This window comes from Panthera uncia (genome assembly GCF_023721935.1).
Source record: "Panthera uncia isolate 11264 chromosome C1 unlocalized genomic scaffold, Puncia_PCG_1.0 HiC_scaffold_4, whole genome shotgun sequence".
Taxonomy (NCBI): Eukaryota; Metazoa; Chordata; class Mammalia; order Carnivora; family Felidae; genus Panthera; species Panthera uncia.
The window spans coordinates 23,194,563-23,209,533 of record NW_026057585.1 but is presented as its reverse complement, the minus strand read 5'-3'; the positions used below and the strand labels follow the sequence as shown (position 1 = coordinate 23,209,533).

The window sequence follows — 14,971 nt, the reverse complement described above, 5'->3', positions numbered from 1 at the left end:
AGTTCCTTCTGACTTATACTGATTTGGAGAGCATTATTAATTTTACATTTGTCATCTCCACAACACATTGTTTCCTAAATCACACTTTTGTCTCTATGCATGACCCAGAGGCTGGTTACACTCGTTCTTAGAGCCCTGTATTTCTGTGATACCACATTATGCCCAGACCACAACATCCCAAGTCCCACTACTCAGAGACGCTGGGCTGAGGTGGGAATAGGTCAGTGAATTGAGCCTAAAAAGCATGATATAATCAGTACTGGGTCCAGGCTCTACCTAGTAGATAAGTAGTTCCTGCCCAGATTACAGAAAAAGCAGGGGGACAACCAGAAAAGACTAAATGGTCATGGCAAAGTGGAAGAAAACTATTCAAGGAAACATTAAAGACAAAGTAAATTTTATTACCATGTGAGAAACAAACAAAAGAAACTGAAAGAAGAGAGGCAGACAGCATGTTATGAATAGGGGGTCTTTCCTGAATAGGAAAAAAAGAAGAATTTTATTAACAAGAGCAAATTTTTCCAGAAACATTTTATATAAAGGAGATCACTATATCTGTGTTTAATTAAATTATAGAGCAAGAAGAAAACAAAGCATTTTGTCAAAAAGTAAGACAACTGATATCTAGTAATTATGGCTTTTTTCCCCCACGACCCTCTAGTTACTGTAAGAGTATGTTTGACTTTATATTTTATCATTTTTACATTCTGCATTTGTATCATGAACCTAAATAGTGAAAAATTACAATTGAAATTTATAAAATACTTGTTTTCTTTTCAATTAGGTACATAATTGGTACACAATTAGGTACATAATTTGGGAAGTGGATAGGAATTCATCTGATTCAAATGGACAGACAACATGGTATTCTGGACTGTGTAAGATCATTAGGAATATAGATCTTATCTGCTATCATCTTGTGTACCACCCAGATTTGATAAATGTATTATCTATGTCTTTAAGCCATTAATAAATATTTTGAAAACAGAAGAACTAGTAACTTCATGGCATTTCCCTGTAGAAATGCACACTGAACTCTCAATCAATTAAACAGTTCTGCTATCTAGTCCATGTTAAAAAAATTCTACCCAACTTAATATACGTATATGATGTATTTCATATACGGTTATTATATGTCATATATAAATGCTGTCATGAATGAGTAGCAAAAATAAATGAGGAAGTATGTATCCATTGGGAAAAAAAATGGCTGAAAGTGATGGCAAATGCCTACCTGTATATATTTGTGAATGTACCAAGAAGCCTGCTTTCCATCATTCACTGATTCCACTGTAGTGTTAGCCACACCAACAATATCACCACCTGCGAACACCCATGGTTCACTGGTTTGCATAGTTTCTGGATCTACTTCTGGGAGATTCCATCTGTTAAATTTTAGAGGGCTCAAGGCTTCTTTTACTGTAAGAAAAAAAAAGTGAAAGATAAGAGGCAATGACTGATTTGTGCATCACATAACAATAATTTGAAAATTAAAAAAATTATGACTTAATTATTGTTCTAGGGACTCAAACAACTGGTTTTAATGAACCATAAAAATGGAAAGTTAATGAAATATCTGAGTTAATAATATATTCAAGGTATACTGATTTAACCAATTCAAAGTATACATCACAGGTAGGTATTAAAGACTACATATTTGGGCAATACTTCAGCTCTGGTATTTATGTATAAGAAGTACAGATCCATGAAGAAGGAAAGTACAGCCTTTCACATGTTTGAATGTGCATATAATCCATTTAAATCCCTTTAAATGAATATAAAATGAATTTTCTAAAATTTTGTTTGTCTATACCATTATTTTCACAAATACGATATCACTCATAAGATCCTAAATTTGTTCCTGTGTGTCACAGATGTAAGTTATATTGTGAATTTGGGTGAATGGCCAGTTTCCTTTCACAACAAGAAATTTTATAAACAAAACAAAGCCTTCTACATTTTCACCAAATTATTCGCACCTAATGCTAAGCAATTTGATGGACCCACAATATAGCTACATAAGCCATCAATTTATTTAAAAAAATTTTTTTAATGTTTTATTTATATTTAAGAGAGAGAGACAGAGCACGAGCATGGAAGGGGCAGAGAGAGAGATAGAGACAGAATCTCCATCAGTGCAGAGCCCAAAGTGGGGCTGGAACCCACCAACCATCAGATCATGACCTGAGCTGAAGTCGGATGCTTAACCGACTGAGCCACCCAGGTGCCCCTCAATTTCTTTTTATTTTATAGAAATCAACAAATGCAAACACTACCATTGGTTCCTTGTGGAAACTGCTCTTTAAAGAATTTTAAGTTATTTGCTGTGCTCCAGTAAATCTAAAAGTGTCATGGAAAAGGGAGACTTTGAGTTCCTTTAAGAAAAATATCTAACGTGGGGCGCCTGTGTGCCTCAGTCTGTGTAGCGTCCCACTTGGCTCAGGTCATGATCTCACGATCCATGAGTTCGAGACCCGTGTCTGGCTTTGTGCTGACAGCTCGGAGCCTGGAGCCTGCTTTGGATTCTGTGTCTCCCTCTTTCTCAGCCACTCCCCCGCTCATTGTCTGTCTCTTTCTGTCTCAAAAATAAACACTAAAAACAAATAAAAAAAAAAAGAAAAATATGTAAAGGAATCTTTGAGTAGACACATAATCCAGATATTTGGAAGAGATCATGGAAGAGAATGTAAGTTATAGAAAGGGTTCAACAAGAGAAGGGCATAAAGGTTGATAGCACCATATATAATGGAGCAAACTGAGCCAGTGTTTAGGATTAAATGTTCTCTCCAGGTTTTCCTGTCATGGATTTTAAGTACAGCATCTCAAGACAGACTTGTGGAGCTAGTCTTTAATTCAAAAGAGAATATAACAACTTAAACTAAAGAGACTGTAAGATTTTGGAACACAAAAGTTAGTTGTTTAACAAATTAATGAGTTAGTTTAAAGGAAAATAAGCAAATGTTAAAAAAAATGTTATTCTGATATCTAAAACCATTTCTTCTCAATAAAAATGGAAAAATAAGACACAAAAATAAACCTTTGTAGTTTTTCTACTTGAAAAATATTAGAATTTTAGAAAACTATTGAGGAATTACTTTGTGTGTTCCCTACAAGACTGTAAGTTCCATGAGAATAGCAATGTGTCCATGCTATTGGGTACTGTACCACAAAGCCTAGTACAGTACTTGTAGCATAAGAGACACGCAATTCAGTAGATTAGTGAATGAATGAACGAATGAACGAGCAGCTGGATTAGTGCTATTGTGCTCAGGTTTTTATTCAAAAATCTAATACTGTTTATATCTCTGATGTGATTTCACCTTTCATCGAGAGTAAAATTAAATATTCATGTAATTATTTTCAATGCAGAATGGCATTTTGAGAAGATTTTTCTAATGTCTTTAAAGGTCACATGAAAAGACACCTTTATCATTTGTTCCCCACATCATAACAGATCATCACTACCATCTGTTGATAGTTATCTGAGTTGCAAAAAAGTCAATGGTGAGTATGGCTTGTCAGTTCAACCTGTTGTAATAATGGTAACTGGAACATACCATCATTGAATGGTTTATGTAATGGGAAATAGAGTAAAATATAATTCTCCTGTATAAGAAATGACCTTATTTGTCCAAGACTTTGGTACAACTTTGCTCTATATAGAGAACTGAAATAAAGATTTTTAAATGAGAAGGAATTCAAAATTATTTCACCAGGAGATCAAAGCCCTTTTATACATTTTTCTCATTTTTTTACAGAAGTATCCTTGAAGGTTAGCACAGATTTCACTCTAAGCTTGAGCAAGGTAGGGATTATGCCTTAGTTATCTTTGATTTCCCATAGCAGCTATTAGAGTCAAAGACATATATACTGTGAAGTTATTGAAGCTTAAGCTTCAGGCTCTCTCACTTGCATGGTCCTTTTTTAAGGCCCTGTGCCTAAATTTGAATTTGTAATTTTTTTCTTTTAGATAAAAGAATCTTCAAATTATATAAGCTTCAGGCCTCATAAAAGTTAAACTTACCATTAAATACAGTGCGTTATACACAATAGGTGCTGAATAAATGCTCATTGAATTAAACTGAAGTTCTTGATTAATGCATTTTATAATTTCTTATGACTTAAAAATGTAAATAGTATGATTTACTTTACTATTAGAGCTCTATCACTAACTCAGTCAATAAGTAGTTAGGAGATGTTACTGTAAGTTTAATAAGTAAATCTTGCAATTCTTAAAATATTTAGCACCAACACCATAAGCCACCTAGGATCATTTATTTGTGAATTCAAAAGCACAATTCTATTCATGGGTCTTTCCATTATGTATGTATTATTTTATGTCCCTACACACTCATACATACTCATGTTTACTCTTGAAACATGCTATTTCCTCAATATTTGATTCATTTATACCTTGAAGACTTGGGCCTGAATATTAACTGTTTTAATTGTTTTATTATTTGTGATATCCAACTAACCTCACTAATGATCAAACAACTCTCTGATACCGTGTGCCAAAATAGAAAGGATTTTTCTTTTGTATTGAAAATTATTTCAGCCCACTTTTAAAAACTATGTACTCAATTTTCCCCCTAATCTTTTTAGAGGCCTTAAAGTTTAGCATCTCCATAGTTTGATTTAAAAAATAAATAGAAAAAAAATGAGGTTAAGCAGTTGGTTGTGATGTTATTAAATATTACAGCAAAGCTTACATCAGTCAAAATAGAGATCATTTGTTTCCACTTTAATACCTAATCTTTTGACTTATTGATACCTACAAAGGATCTTTGGAAAAACAAAGCATGGACAAATTTATATGAATATAAAATTCTACAGTAGGTAAAAAAAAATGTTTTCTATCAGTAGCACTAAGCAGCTAATGCAAGAATGAGTATTCATTACAACTTGAACATCAAATGATTAGGATCATTTCCCTGTTGGCACAGTGGACTCTATATTTAAGTAGATGATCTATATCTGTGTATGTATGTATATGTGTATTTCAGCATTTACAATAAAATAGAGGGAAAGCAATGGAGGGAGATGATCCATCAATTTATTGAAACTTTGACTCAGTTTATGGATCCAAATAATACCTTTTATGACTTCAATTACTCTTCTGAGATATAGCAGTTATTCCCATTATTTAACCATATTTTGTAAGCTCCAAAGTATTCAATTTAGAACTGAAATCAAGGATTCAGTGAAAAAAATCCATGTGCATATTATGCATAATTTGTCAGAAAGAAGTTCTTTTATTTAGCTGTTTCTTACGAGGAAGACTTTCATCCTCCTCATCATTGTAACTATCCTTCTATGAACTCCTCACACACAGCTCACTTACATCTCTGCTGATACATTTAAGTTGAAATACAATGAAAATAAATCTCAGAAGCACATCTTCTGTTCTGCCTTTATCTAGCTTGGAAGGAGTGAAAGCATAAGTGGATGAAAAATGTATATTTACATTTGCAAACCAAATAACTACTTGCTATTTCCTATGAAGTGTTAAATGAATATTAATAGAAGGACTGTATTTTTTTTCTTCCTTGTTTATAAAATAACGGGAGTGAGGGAAGAGGGATTTTCTGTTATGATATGAGCACTTTTACCACGGATTTCCATGAGATTGCATCTTGATGGAGACTGCAGCATATGTCCCAATAGCTCCATAGTTGAACAGAAAAAGAACTTGAAAAAGAACCCTAAAACATGCTTATTCACAGTCTATATTATTCTGCAAATGGGAGAGAAATGTGTTAAGTGATATGGTGCCTGGAATTTTATGCAGTCTTTAAAAAGAACGAAAACATCCTTAATTCATACCAAACATTCAAGATTTATGTTAATTTTCTGCTTTAATTACTACTATGTTCGAATGAGCTTATTTAAAAAACAAAGACACTCCGAGGTAGCTTTAAAACAAGAAATGGTTTTGAAATAGGAACTTTTAGTCAATTTAATGTTATGCATGAAATGATTTTTTTATATAGACTTAATTGTATTGTGACACACAAGTTCTTCAATAAGCCACAGCTTAAAATTGCAGAAACCGTCCCTCAGGGACACATCACTAGCAGATGCAGATTGCCAAGGTCAATTAAACTGATGTAGCTGTGCTGTCATATACGTAGAAGAGAAACCCACAAGCATATGACAAGTATATTTCTCAGTATTTATAAAAAGATGTCAAGAATGTTATATTTTAGTACATAAATATAAATTAATTCTACATAAACAATAAAACAATACAACAGAAATCATAATGAAGAAGGATTATTAGTATTCTTTGAAGTGTTTGATATGCTATAAAACAATAGGGGGATAAAAAATTTCAACATTTATAATAAAATGATATTTTGAAAACATGGATGAATTCATCTATATGCTTGTTGTTTAATTTTGCATAACCTATTAGCCAATAGGACCAAAGCACATGAAACAAAAAGGTGAGCTGAGGCAATAATCTCAGTGATTCAAAGCTGAAAGCAAAATCTCTCCAAGAGCAAATGAATTCTAATTACAGGGCCAGGATATCAGAGTTCTGTTTCAATAGAATAATCTGGGGTAAGGAAGGGAAAGAACCAGAGAATGCCTTCCACTAAAAATATCAATTCCTGGGGCGCCTGGGTGGCTCAATCGGTTGAGCATCCAACTTCAGCTCAGGTCATAAATCTCACAGTTCATGGGTTCGAGCCCCACATCAGGCTCTGTGCTGACAGCTCAGAGCTTAGAGCCTGCTTCAGATTCTGTGTCTCCCTCACTCTCTGCCCCTCCCATGCTCATGCTCTGTCTCTCTCTCTCTCTCAAAAATAACATTAAAAATTTTTTTTTAATGTTTAAAAAAATATTAACTCTGGATGGCATGAGCTTTTCTTCACATCTCCCTTCTGCCTCTAAGTATTTGAATCAATATGCAATCCATTCACAAACACAATGGAACTCACAGTGAAGATTCATCATTGTCCTTCTGTAAACCCCACAAAAGTTAACCTTTATTGTGCACGTTCCCATTTCTTCAGGACCTCAAATATCATCTCTTACTCTCCTTAGGATACTGTATTTCTCATATTTCTCCTCTCTTCTCAAATCCTATTTTGAAAAACTTTAGTTTTGGAATGGTTCTCTTTTCTCACTCTAACTTCTTCTTTTACCTAATTTTAGGGTAATTTATACTGACTGCCTTCTTTCTTCACCACCCAATTATTCCTTCCAGTCTGTCCCTTTAATAAAAACATGGTCTCCATGGTCCCTAAATTCTGTGACCTCAGTCCTCCCTTCTGCCTTCCTGTAGCATCCAATACTTATATCACATTAATGTTAATCTCTTTCTTTGACTTGCAGAATGCTACAGTATTCAGGCTCTCCTTATCTTTAAACTTTCCTTCTTGGGGTCTGGCACCTCCTCATCTCCTCTTCCTCTTCCCAGTCATGTGCCTTTAACTTCATCTCTATGAAAATGACTTCAAACACAACCTTGAGCTCTTTTATTCTGGCACTTGTAGTTGCCTGTTAGAGATTCCAGTGTGGATGTTGTACTGTCCCTTCCAAATCATCACTTCTAAAACCCAGTTCACAAGCTTCTCCTGGGCCTTTCACCATCTCTCGATTGACATTAGTTAGTTTGCTCTTTCAAGTCTTTTACTCATTGTGACCGCTATTTCTTTCCTCTTCTCCTCAAACTTTTGATGGATGAAGCTCTTTTTTCTTGTCCCTGCTGTCAGGAGAAGACCTTGTCTCATATTTCATAAAGAACGCAGAGGTTATTATATGGGAACTCCCCGGTCTTCCCATTGTCCACACTACAAACTTACCGAATCTGTATCCATTCTCTCTCTCTCTTCCTTCTTGTTTATAACAATTACTAAACTCTCCTTATCAAAGGCCAGTACCTCCACATGAGTCCTAGAATCTGATCCTCTTGTCTTTCTTAGGTAACCTAGGGATTTTCTCCCTAGATTGCATACTCTATTATCATCCACCCCCTCTGAATTGTTTCTTATAAGCATGTATCTACATGTACAGTATCTCCCGTTTTAAAACCATTCCAGATCTGCATTTGCCTCCCAAAGCTTCACTAAAACTTTTCTCACTAAAATGATTAATTAGCTCTAGGTTGCCACATCCAATGACTCTTCTCAGTGATTACCTTGCTTCAGGAAAACTTGGGGTAAGGTGGGTGAGGCACCCAAAGAAAAAAACTTAAGAAGATCTTTATGTTCAGAACCTTAGGCTCAAGTGCAGGTAGGTACCTCACTTGTCTCACCTTAATTGTGGCACTGCCTTTTCCATTTTGCAGCAGCATTTAACAGATGACCACTTCTTCCTCATAAATGTCCCTTAGCTTGCCTTCAATGACACGACACTTTCTGATTTTCCACCTGCCTCCATGATCACTCTTTAATCTCCACTTCTGCTTTTTCCTAGTCTCCTTTGTCAAAGTACCTAGAAATAAATCCTAAAAATCTTAGCATAATCTTTGAATCTTCTCTCTTCAATAAACTCGACATCCAATCAGTTACCATGTTCTGGCAATTCATCTAAAGGCAACTCTCCTAGTTACTTCTTACATCTCATATCATCCTCACTTAATGAAGAACATTAAGAAAAACAATCAATATTTACTGATCCCCTGTTTGAGGCAGGTATAATACTGTACAATTCTATATAATAATCTCATTTAGACCACAAAACAACTCTTTAAGGTACATATTACCATCTTAAATAGAGCCAAGGGGTGGCAGAGCTGGTATTCAAATCCAGTTAGTTCTGACTCCAAAGCCCTCCTTGCCACTGACCTTTGGTGTGGGGGCAAGAAAAAGCCAGGAATGGTCCAACAAGGGTCTCTTAAAGCTTCACAACTGGGAAGGAACTAAAATGAAGCAGAAGGGATTGGAAAAACCACAGCAAATTCTAATCTCGACCAGCTTTACAGATAAATAGCCTTTAGGTCAACTCTTCCAGTGGAAACTTTTCTTTTCCCTTTTTGGTAAATTAACCACAACCACTTTCTGTTAACCTAGTCACTATGTGACTTCATTTTAGTTATTCCACCACTCCTTGAGTTTAAGGACCATACCTGAGTCAGCTTCTTCCCCAGCATCTAGCACAAACTGGTACATAAAAGGAACTTGATGAATGCTTTTTGGTTGAAAAAATGTAATATCTGTCCATTCTATTTATTTGGCACTCATATTATCCTGTCTTGATTATTCTTCCTGTGTATCATACTTCCACAATTAGAGAAAGCTCATTGCGGGAGGAAATCCAAATATTTTCCTTTTATTTAAAAAAAAAGCTTCTAAAAAAAAAACTTCTATAGTGACAAACACACTGACTAGGAAAGAATATCCACTTGGTTAATTTGATTGATTTAACTATTCCAATTTTCTTATTGTTATGGTTAAATAATGTTCAGTTTATATACGCTTGTAGAATTCAGGCAGTGGGAAAATACAGATTTAATTCTCCTCCCTTCCATGCTTAGAACAAGTTTAAGCTCCCCAAGTTAAATACAAAAAAAAAAAAAAAAGGAAAAGAAAAAAGAAAATGGATGTCAATACTAGCCTGTAGCAACTCCTTTTGTTTTACTTGTATTCTACAGGGAGTGCCATTCTCATTTCCTAAACTGACCAACTAATCAATTAAGAATTAAAATTGTCCAAGCACTTCACCTTGATTTGCTTATTTTCTCTGCAATAATTTCATCTATTTAAAACCCTAAACTCCTTGAAGATTTGATTTCATTTTAACTGGAAGAGATCTCCTCAAGGAGGTCAATGTCCTTGAAGGAAATATATGGGGATTGTTTTCAAATTCTCTGTTGGATTCCCAAATGCTGTACTTTGATTTACTTATTTATATTCAATGATACCATCTACTTAAGACTACAAACTCCTGGAAGGAATAGATCATTCTTTAATCTGATTTGGACCATAATCATCATAATTCTATGCACATTTGGGTGCTTAATACTTCTTGATAATTAGGAGACAGTGAAAAAAGAAAGGCTACTGAAATATTCTATATATACTTCTCAGTGAAAGAACCTTTTAAAATGCTGAATGATATCATCAAGTGATATAAATAATTAAAGAAAGGGATTAAGAAAAATGTTTAATATAAGTCCCTATTTGCTACATTTAAGGCATAAATAAAAACAAATAGAAAGCTAGTAGTAAATTATACTACTGGTGAAAACAATATTATTAAAATATAAGTGAATCCTGAAAAATATTTTAATTAACAAAATAAATCAAATGGAAAAGATTCCCTAAATAGAGCTTTAAAAGTAAGTCTATGTGTGTTTGACTGCCATGACTAATTATGTATCCATGTAATGTGTGTTCAATTTGGGCTTATTTAAATAGCAGAAATGCTCATTAGCTTCAGTATATCTGTGAAGCTTCAGTAAACAGTTTAATGGTTTTTATGTTTAACCAATTTCATAAGTTCCTGTAATTTTAGCTTTAGCAGCTCATTAATGTTATTTTTTGATATCCATCTTATGCCTGTTTTTTTCCCTGTCAATCGTTTGTAGGCATACTTCAATGCAAACTTAAAACATACAGTAGAATATATTTTAAATAATTTTAGTACATCAGTAAATGCATAATTCAAAAATACACCTTCTTTATATAGAGCATGGGTTTATTACGATGCAGTTAAGAAATACTTTGGTATTGGCAAAGGTTATTGTGTTCATAATGATAATAATGACATTTATTGAGAATGCCTCCATGAACTCATGGTTGATTCTGATCTAGGCAACATACATATTGTCTCTTTGAATCCTCACAAAATAGATGTTATTTCAATTGTACGGTTGAGGAAACTGAGAGTGAGGTAAGTTACACAAGTCACACTCTTAGGATTTGAACCTAACTACAGATCACTTACAGATGTACCAACTGGAAAAGCCCAGAGGTCTTTAGGGGTATTTGGAGATATATACCTAGAATTCAGGAGAGAGTCCTATGCCTTGGGATAAGATATAGTCATAAAGATGGATAAAGTTCATCAAAAACATAAATCCAGGTAAGAGTCAACCAGTTATTTTTTACAGTGGCAGCAAGCACAACCTGAACTAAAGTCAGAGGGGGAATTATCAGCATCTCATGAGATTCAAGGTATTTCTGAGCCATGCAAACCAAGAAGAGATAATTTCAAGAAGTGTAAAATACAAGAGAAATGTAAGGTAGGTACCTAACTTGGTGATGTCAAGGTCAATGAGCAGTAAAAAGATGACATTTGCAGATAAATGATGAGAGCGAAAGGCAGAAAAAAAAGGGGTTAAGGACAAAGGATCTGACAAAGATGGCAAGGCAGTGCATACAGGATACCCTTTCCAGGAGTTTAATAATGACTGCATAGGAAAAAACTTAAGGCACTGGCTTGCATTCATTCATTCAATTAGCAAATATTTATTGTCTACTATGTACTAAATCCTGCTGTAGGCACTAGAGTAAACTGTAGATAAGAGACCTGTCCTTGTGGGCTATGCATTTCACTTGGCAGAAGATTCAAGAAACAGAAAGTAAACAAGTAAGTGAATTTTATGATAGTGAAAATGGTTATGAAGAGGATTACATTGAAGGGGGTGTTATAAGCTAAAGGAAGTGAAAAGGGGGACAGGTGCTTTAGATCTAGGGAGATGGAGGGTCACAGAGGGCTCTTTGATGAGATGACATCTGAGGGAAAATATTCTTAAGGGTAAGAATAAGGCAGCATGTGATGACCTCGAGGCAGATCACTGCAGGCAGAGGGAAGCACCACAGAGGCATTAAGGTGAGGTGAGGTTGATGCACTTGAAGAGTAGAGGGAAGTGGGAGAAAGAAAGGATACAAGGTAAAGTGGGGTGTGGAGGGGAAAGTAGGGACTTCATCAAGGAGGACTTTATAAGCTATGAGAAGAATTTTATTCTAAATAAAGTAGGAAATGACTGGAGGGTTTGGAATAGAGGAATGACATGATATAATTTCTGTTTATAAGGGCTGATTCTGGTAGGGTTATATAGAAGCAAGAGAAAAAGCAAGATGACCAGTAAGGAGACTATCTTCTTTATGCAACTGAGAGTGTCCAGCATCTGACTGTTCCCTCAACAGAATGAAGATTTGCTGCCTTATATATGACACTGTACATAAATACCACTTCCATATGCTTCTGTTTTTACTGTGGATTTTCATTTTGAATAAAGCAGTCATCCATTGTATTCTGTTCATCCCAACATCCATCTAACTCTTCATTCATCCCTTTATTCAGTTAATCCTTGGGACTGTTCCAGGGGTACTTTGGATTAAAATATGAATACCCTACAGTCCTATTGTCAATATAATTTAGACCAGATAAGATATACAGAGAGAAGTAGGGGGAAGAGCAGGAGCCAAAATGGACACACATATTTAAATCTTTCCTCTGTGTATGAGGAAAACATATTTAATAAGCATGTTCCCTTAGATTTCTAGTACCCACCAACTTTGGAATAAAATTCAGATACCTTAGCCTGACAGTGAAAACGTTTTGTGGATTAGCAATGATATGTTTTTCCACCTTTACAGTTTCTCACTGTGTACCTTATGATCTAGCCAAAGCAACTACTCCATCCACATATCTACCTGTTCACTGTGATGAAACGTGCTTTCCTGGTCTCTGCTCTCTCAAGTCCCACCTGTCTTCATCTCTACTACAAATGCCACTACTTCCAAAAAACCTTTGATTCTTACAGCTGGAAGTCATCTCTCTGCCCAGAGTGTTACACTAACAGTTTATCTGCTTCTCCTTGCATCACTTTTGACCTAATGGTGTTTTTATTTAGGTGAATTTTTCTCTATTGGACTGCAAGCTCCTATAGACAAGAACAATGTGTTCATTTTTGTGTACCCAGGAGAACCTAACACAGAACCCTATATACTTAACAAATACAGAATGAAAGAATGGGAAATAAGATCCCACAGCATGTAGGAAGGCAGAATAAATAGGGTATCAAAATTATTGGGGTGCCTGGATGGCTCAGTTGGGTTAGTGTCCGACTCTTGATTTCAACTCAGGTCATGATCTCACAGTTTGTGAGTCTGAGCCCCATGTCAAGCTCAGTGCTGGCAGGGCAGAGCCTGTTTGAGATTCTTTGTCACTCTCCCTCTCTCTCTGCCCCTCCCCTGTTCATGCGCTCTCTCTCTCAAAATAAATAACCTTTTTTTTAAATTTAAAAAAAGGGTATCAAAATTAAATTGAGGGTTTTTTTTCAATCCCACTATAAGTGTGGGGGGGGGGATATTTTAGATTCTAACATATGAGAATAATGCCATGATACTGGGGATGTAGAAGTTCATTTGGCAGCAGTGTGCAAATATGGGGGGAAATATTGGGTCATATTAAGCCAAGTGAATTGTCAATACACTTTTCAGAGGACTTGGAAAATCACTGGGTATTTGTCAAGCATGTAGTGTATAATATGGCTAGGAAATAAAGGTTCTTTGAAAAAACTTAAAAGAGATTCATAATTACAAAATATAAGTATGGTTAGCATGAAAATAAGGTTGGCCCTGAATAGCATTAGTCCGTATATGGCTGGGTGGGACCTCTGAATGGATGTTAAAATTAATGCCGGCTTTCTCCTCCTGCAATGCCAGCACAGTTGGAACACCTAATAAATTACATGTATATATTCCATTTGAATTAAGTAGTTTCCACATTTGGGAGATAGGTATTAGATATGATTCAATGTAATTTTCCAATTTATACAATTAAAACTTACATTTTTTCAGGTCAATGTCTCACCTAACTAAAGTCTATCTTAAATAGGTATATTGTTATTTTTATATTGTGTTTTGAGCCAAGAACACAAATGCAAAGTAATTAACAACAAAATAATCTCCAATACAAAATACATATTACTAAGAACAATAGTATAAAATATGCATCATGGCTTTATAATTTAACTAAACTTTACATCTTGGCTTTACATTGCATAGGAGCCTAGCATAGTTTAATATTTCATAAGAATATTAGGTTTCAGAATAAACTTTTAGTATACCATGGCTAACTAGTATTTAAGAGACAAATATAATACGCCATGGTCAGTAAAACTCCAGACATCTATTATATTCACTATATATTGAATAACACTGGCTATGTTTTATGATTTCTGTTCTCTGAAACAATTATGTTATTTTTCCATTTTCTACCTTCTTTCTCCAGCCAAAGTTGTTTAATGTCACTGCTCTACCTCTTGAATGTAATCTTTGATTTGATGGAAAACTACTGATTTATCCACTGTCTCCATGTAAGAATGCATATGATAGCAACCACTAGTGAAACCTGGAAAATAAAGATAAGAGAAGGCTCTGAACAGAGCTATTCACTGGGGAAACAAACCTATTCCTATGCAGTTAGTAGAGGTAAGTAAAATAATTACAGAAATATCATGGTGTACTTCAAATGGATGTCTAAGGCAGTTGTAAGTGATGTGATGTTGATTCCAAATCACTTTTAACACTGTTATCAGTCTGACCTCCTTCCTCATCACCTCCACCCTTTTAAAATAATTCCAAAGAAAACCTGTGCAAAGATTCCATTATTTTCATTGGTTATTTTGCAGAAATGTCAGTACTTCATCCCCACTTATGGAAAAAAAAACCTGATAATTAGGGCAATTTTTAAGAAAACATGTACAGTTTTACTATTGGGCTCCTAAGAAAGCTTCTTGACCAAAATATAATTGAAAGCAAGACAGTGTATAGGGAAGACTAAAAAGAATTCATTCTCATCATGGGGCCAAGCATTACAAAGGACATATTAATGTTTTATTACTCAGGCATTATAAAATGAAATGGTAGCATAAGGAACCAAACGCATTAGTAAAAGACCAAAGGTACAGAATAATGGAATAAAACTGTCTTGACACCATGTCTTCCTTAAGATATTTACCATCTGAAAAGCAGCGGTAACTTACATTGACTTTTCCTCTTCATAA

General features: G+C 34.8%; 1 protein-coding gene and 1 long non-coding RNA gene across 9 annotated transcripts in view; one reads left to right on the top strand and one right to left on the bottom strand.

The window, feature by feature from the left end:
• Nucleotides 1-14,971, bottom strand: part of DPYD (dihydropyrimidine dehydrogenase) — an 848,382-nt gene that overhangs the window by 420,300 nt on the left and 413,111 nt on the right. For all 3 annotated transcript variants that reach the window (XM_049618417.1, XM_049618415.1, XM_049618416.1), the window contains one exon: nucleotides 1,235-1,419. In XM_049618417.1, coding sequence (XP_049474374.1) covers nucleotides 1,235-1,419 — 185 coding nt within the window. The remainder of the gene's footprint in view (nucleotides 1-1,234; nucleotides 1,420-14,971) is intronic.
• Nucleotides 1-14,971, top strand: part of LOC125913353 (uncharacterized) — a 47,319-nt gene that overhangs the window by 4,800 nt on the left and 27,548 nt on the right. For 3 of the 6 annotated variants that reach the window (XR_007454991.1, XR_007454987.1, XR_007454989.1), the window contains exons 3-5: nucleotides 3,408-3,504; nucleotides 11,066-11,197; nucleotides 14,197-14,396. This is a non-coding gene — a long non-coding RNA (uncharacterized LOC125913353). Of the gene's footprint in view, nucleotides 1-3,407; nucleotides 3,505-11,065; nucleotides 11,198-14,196; nucleotides 14,446-14,971 lie in introns of those variants that run through there. The other 3 variants (XR_007454986.1, XR_007454990.1, XR_007454988.1) reach the window with 1 other exon arrangement.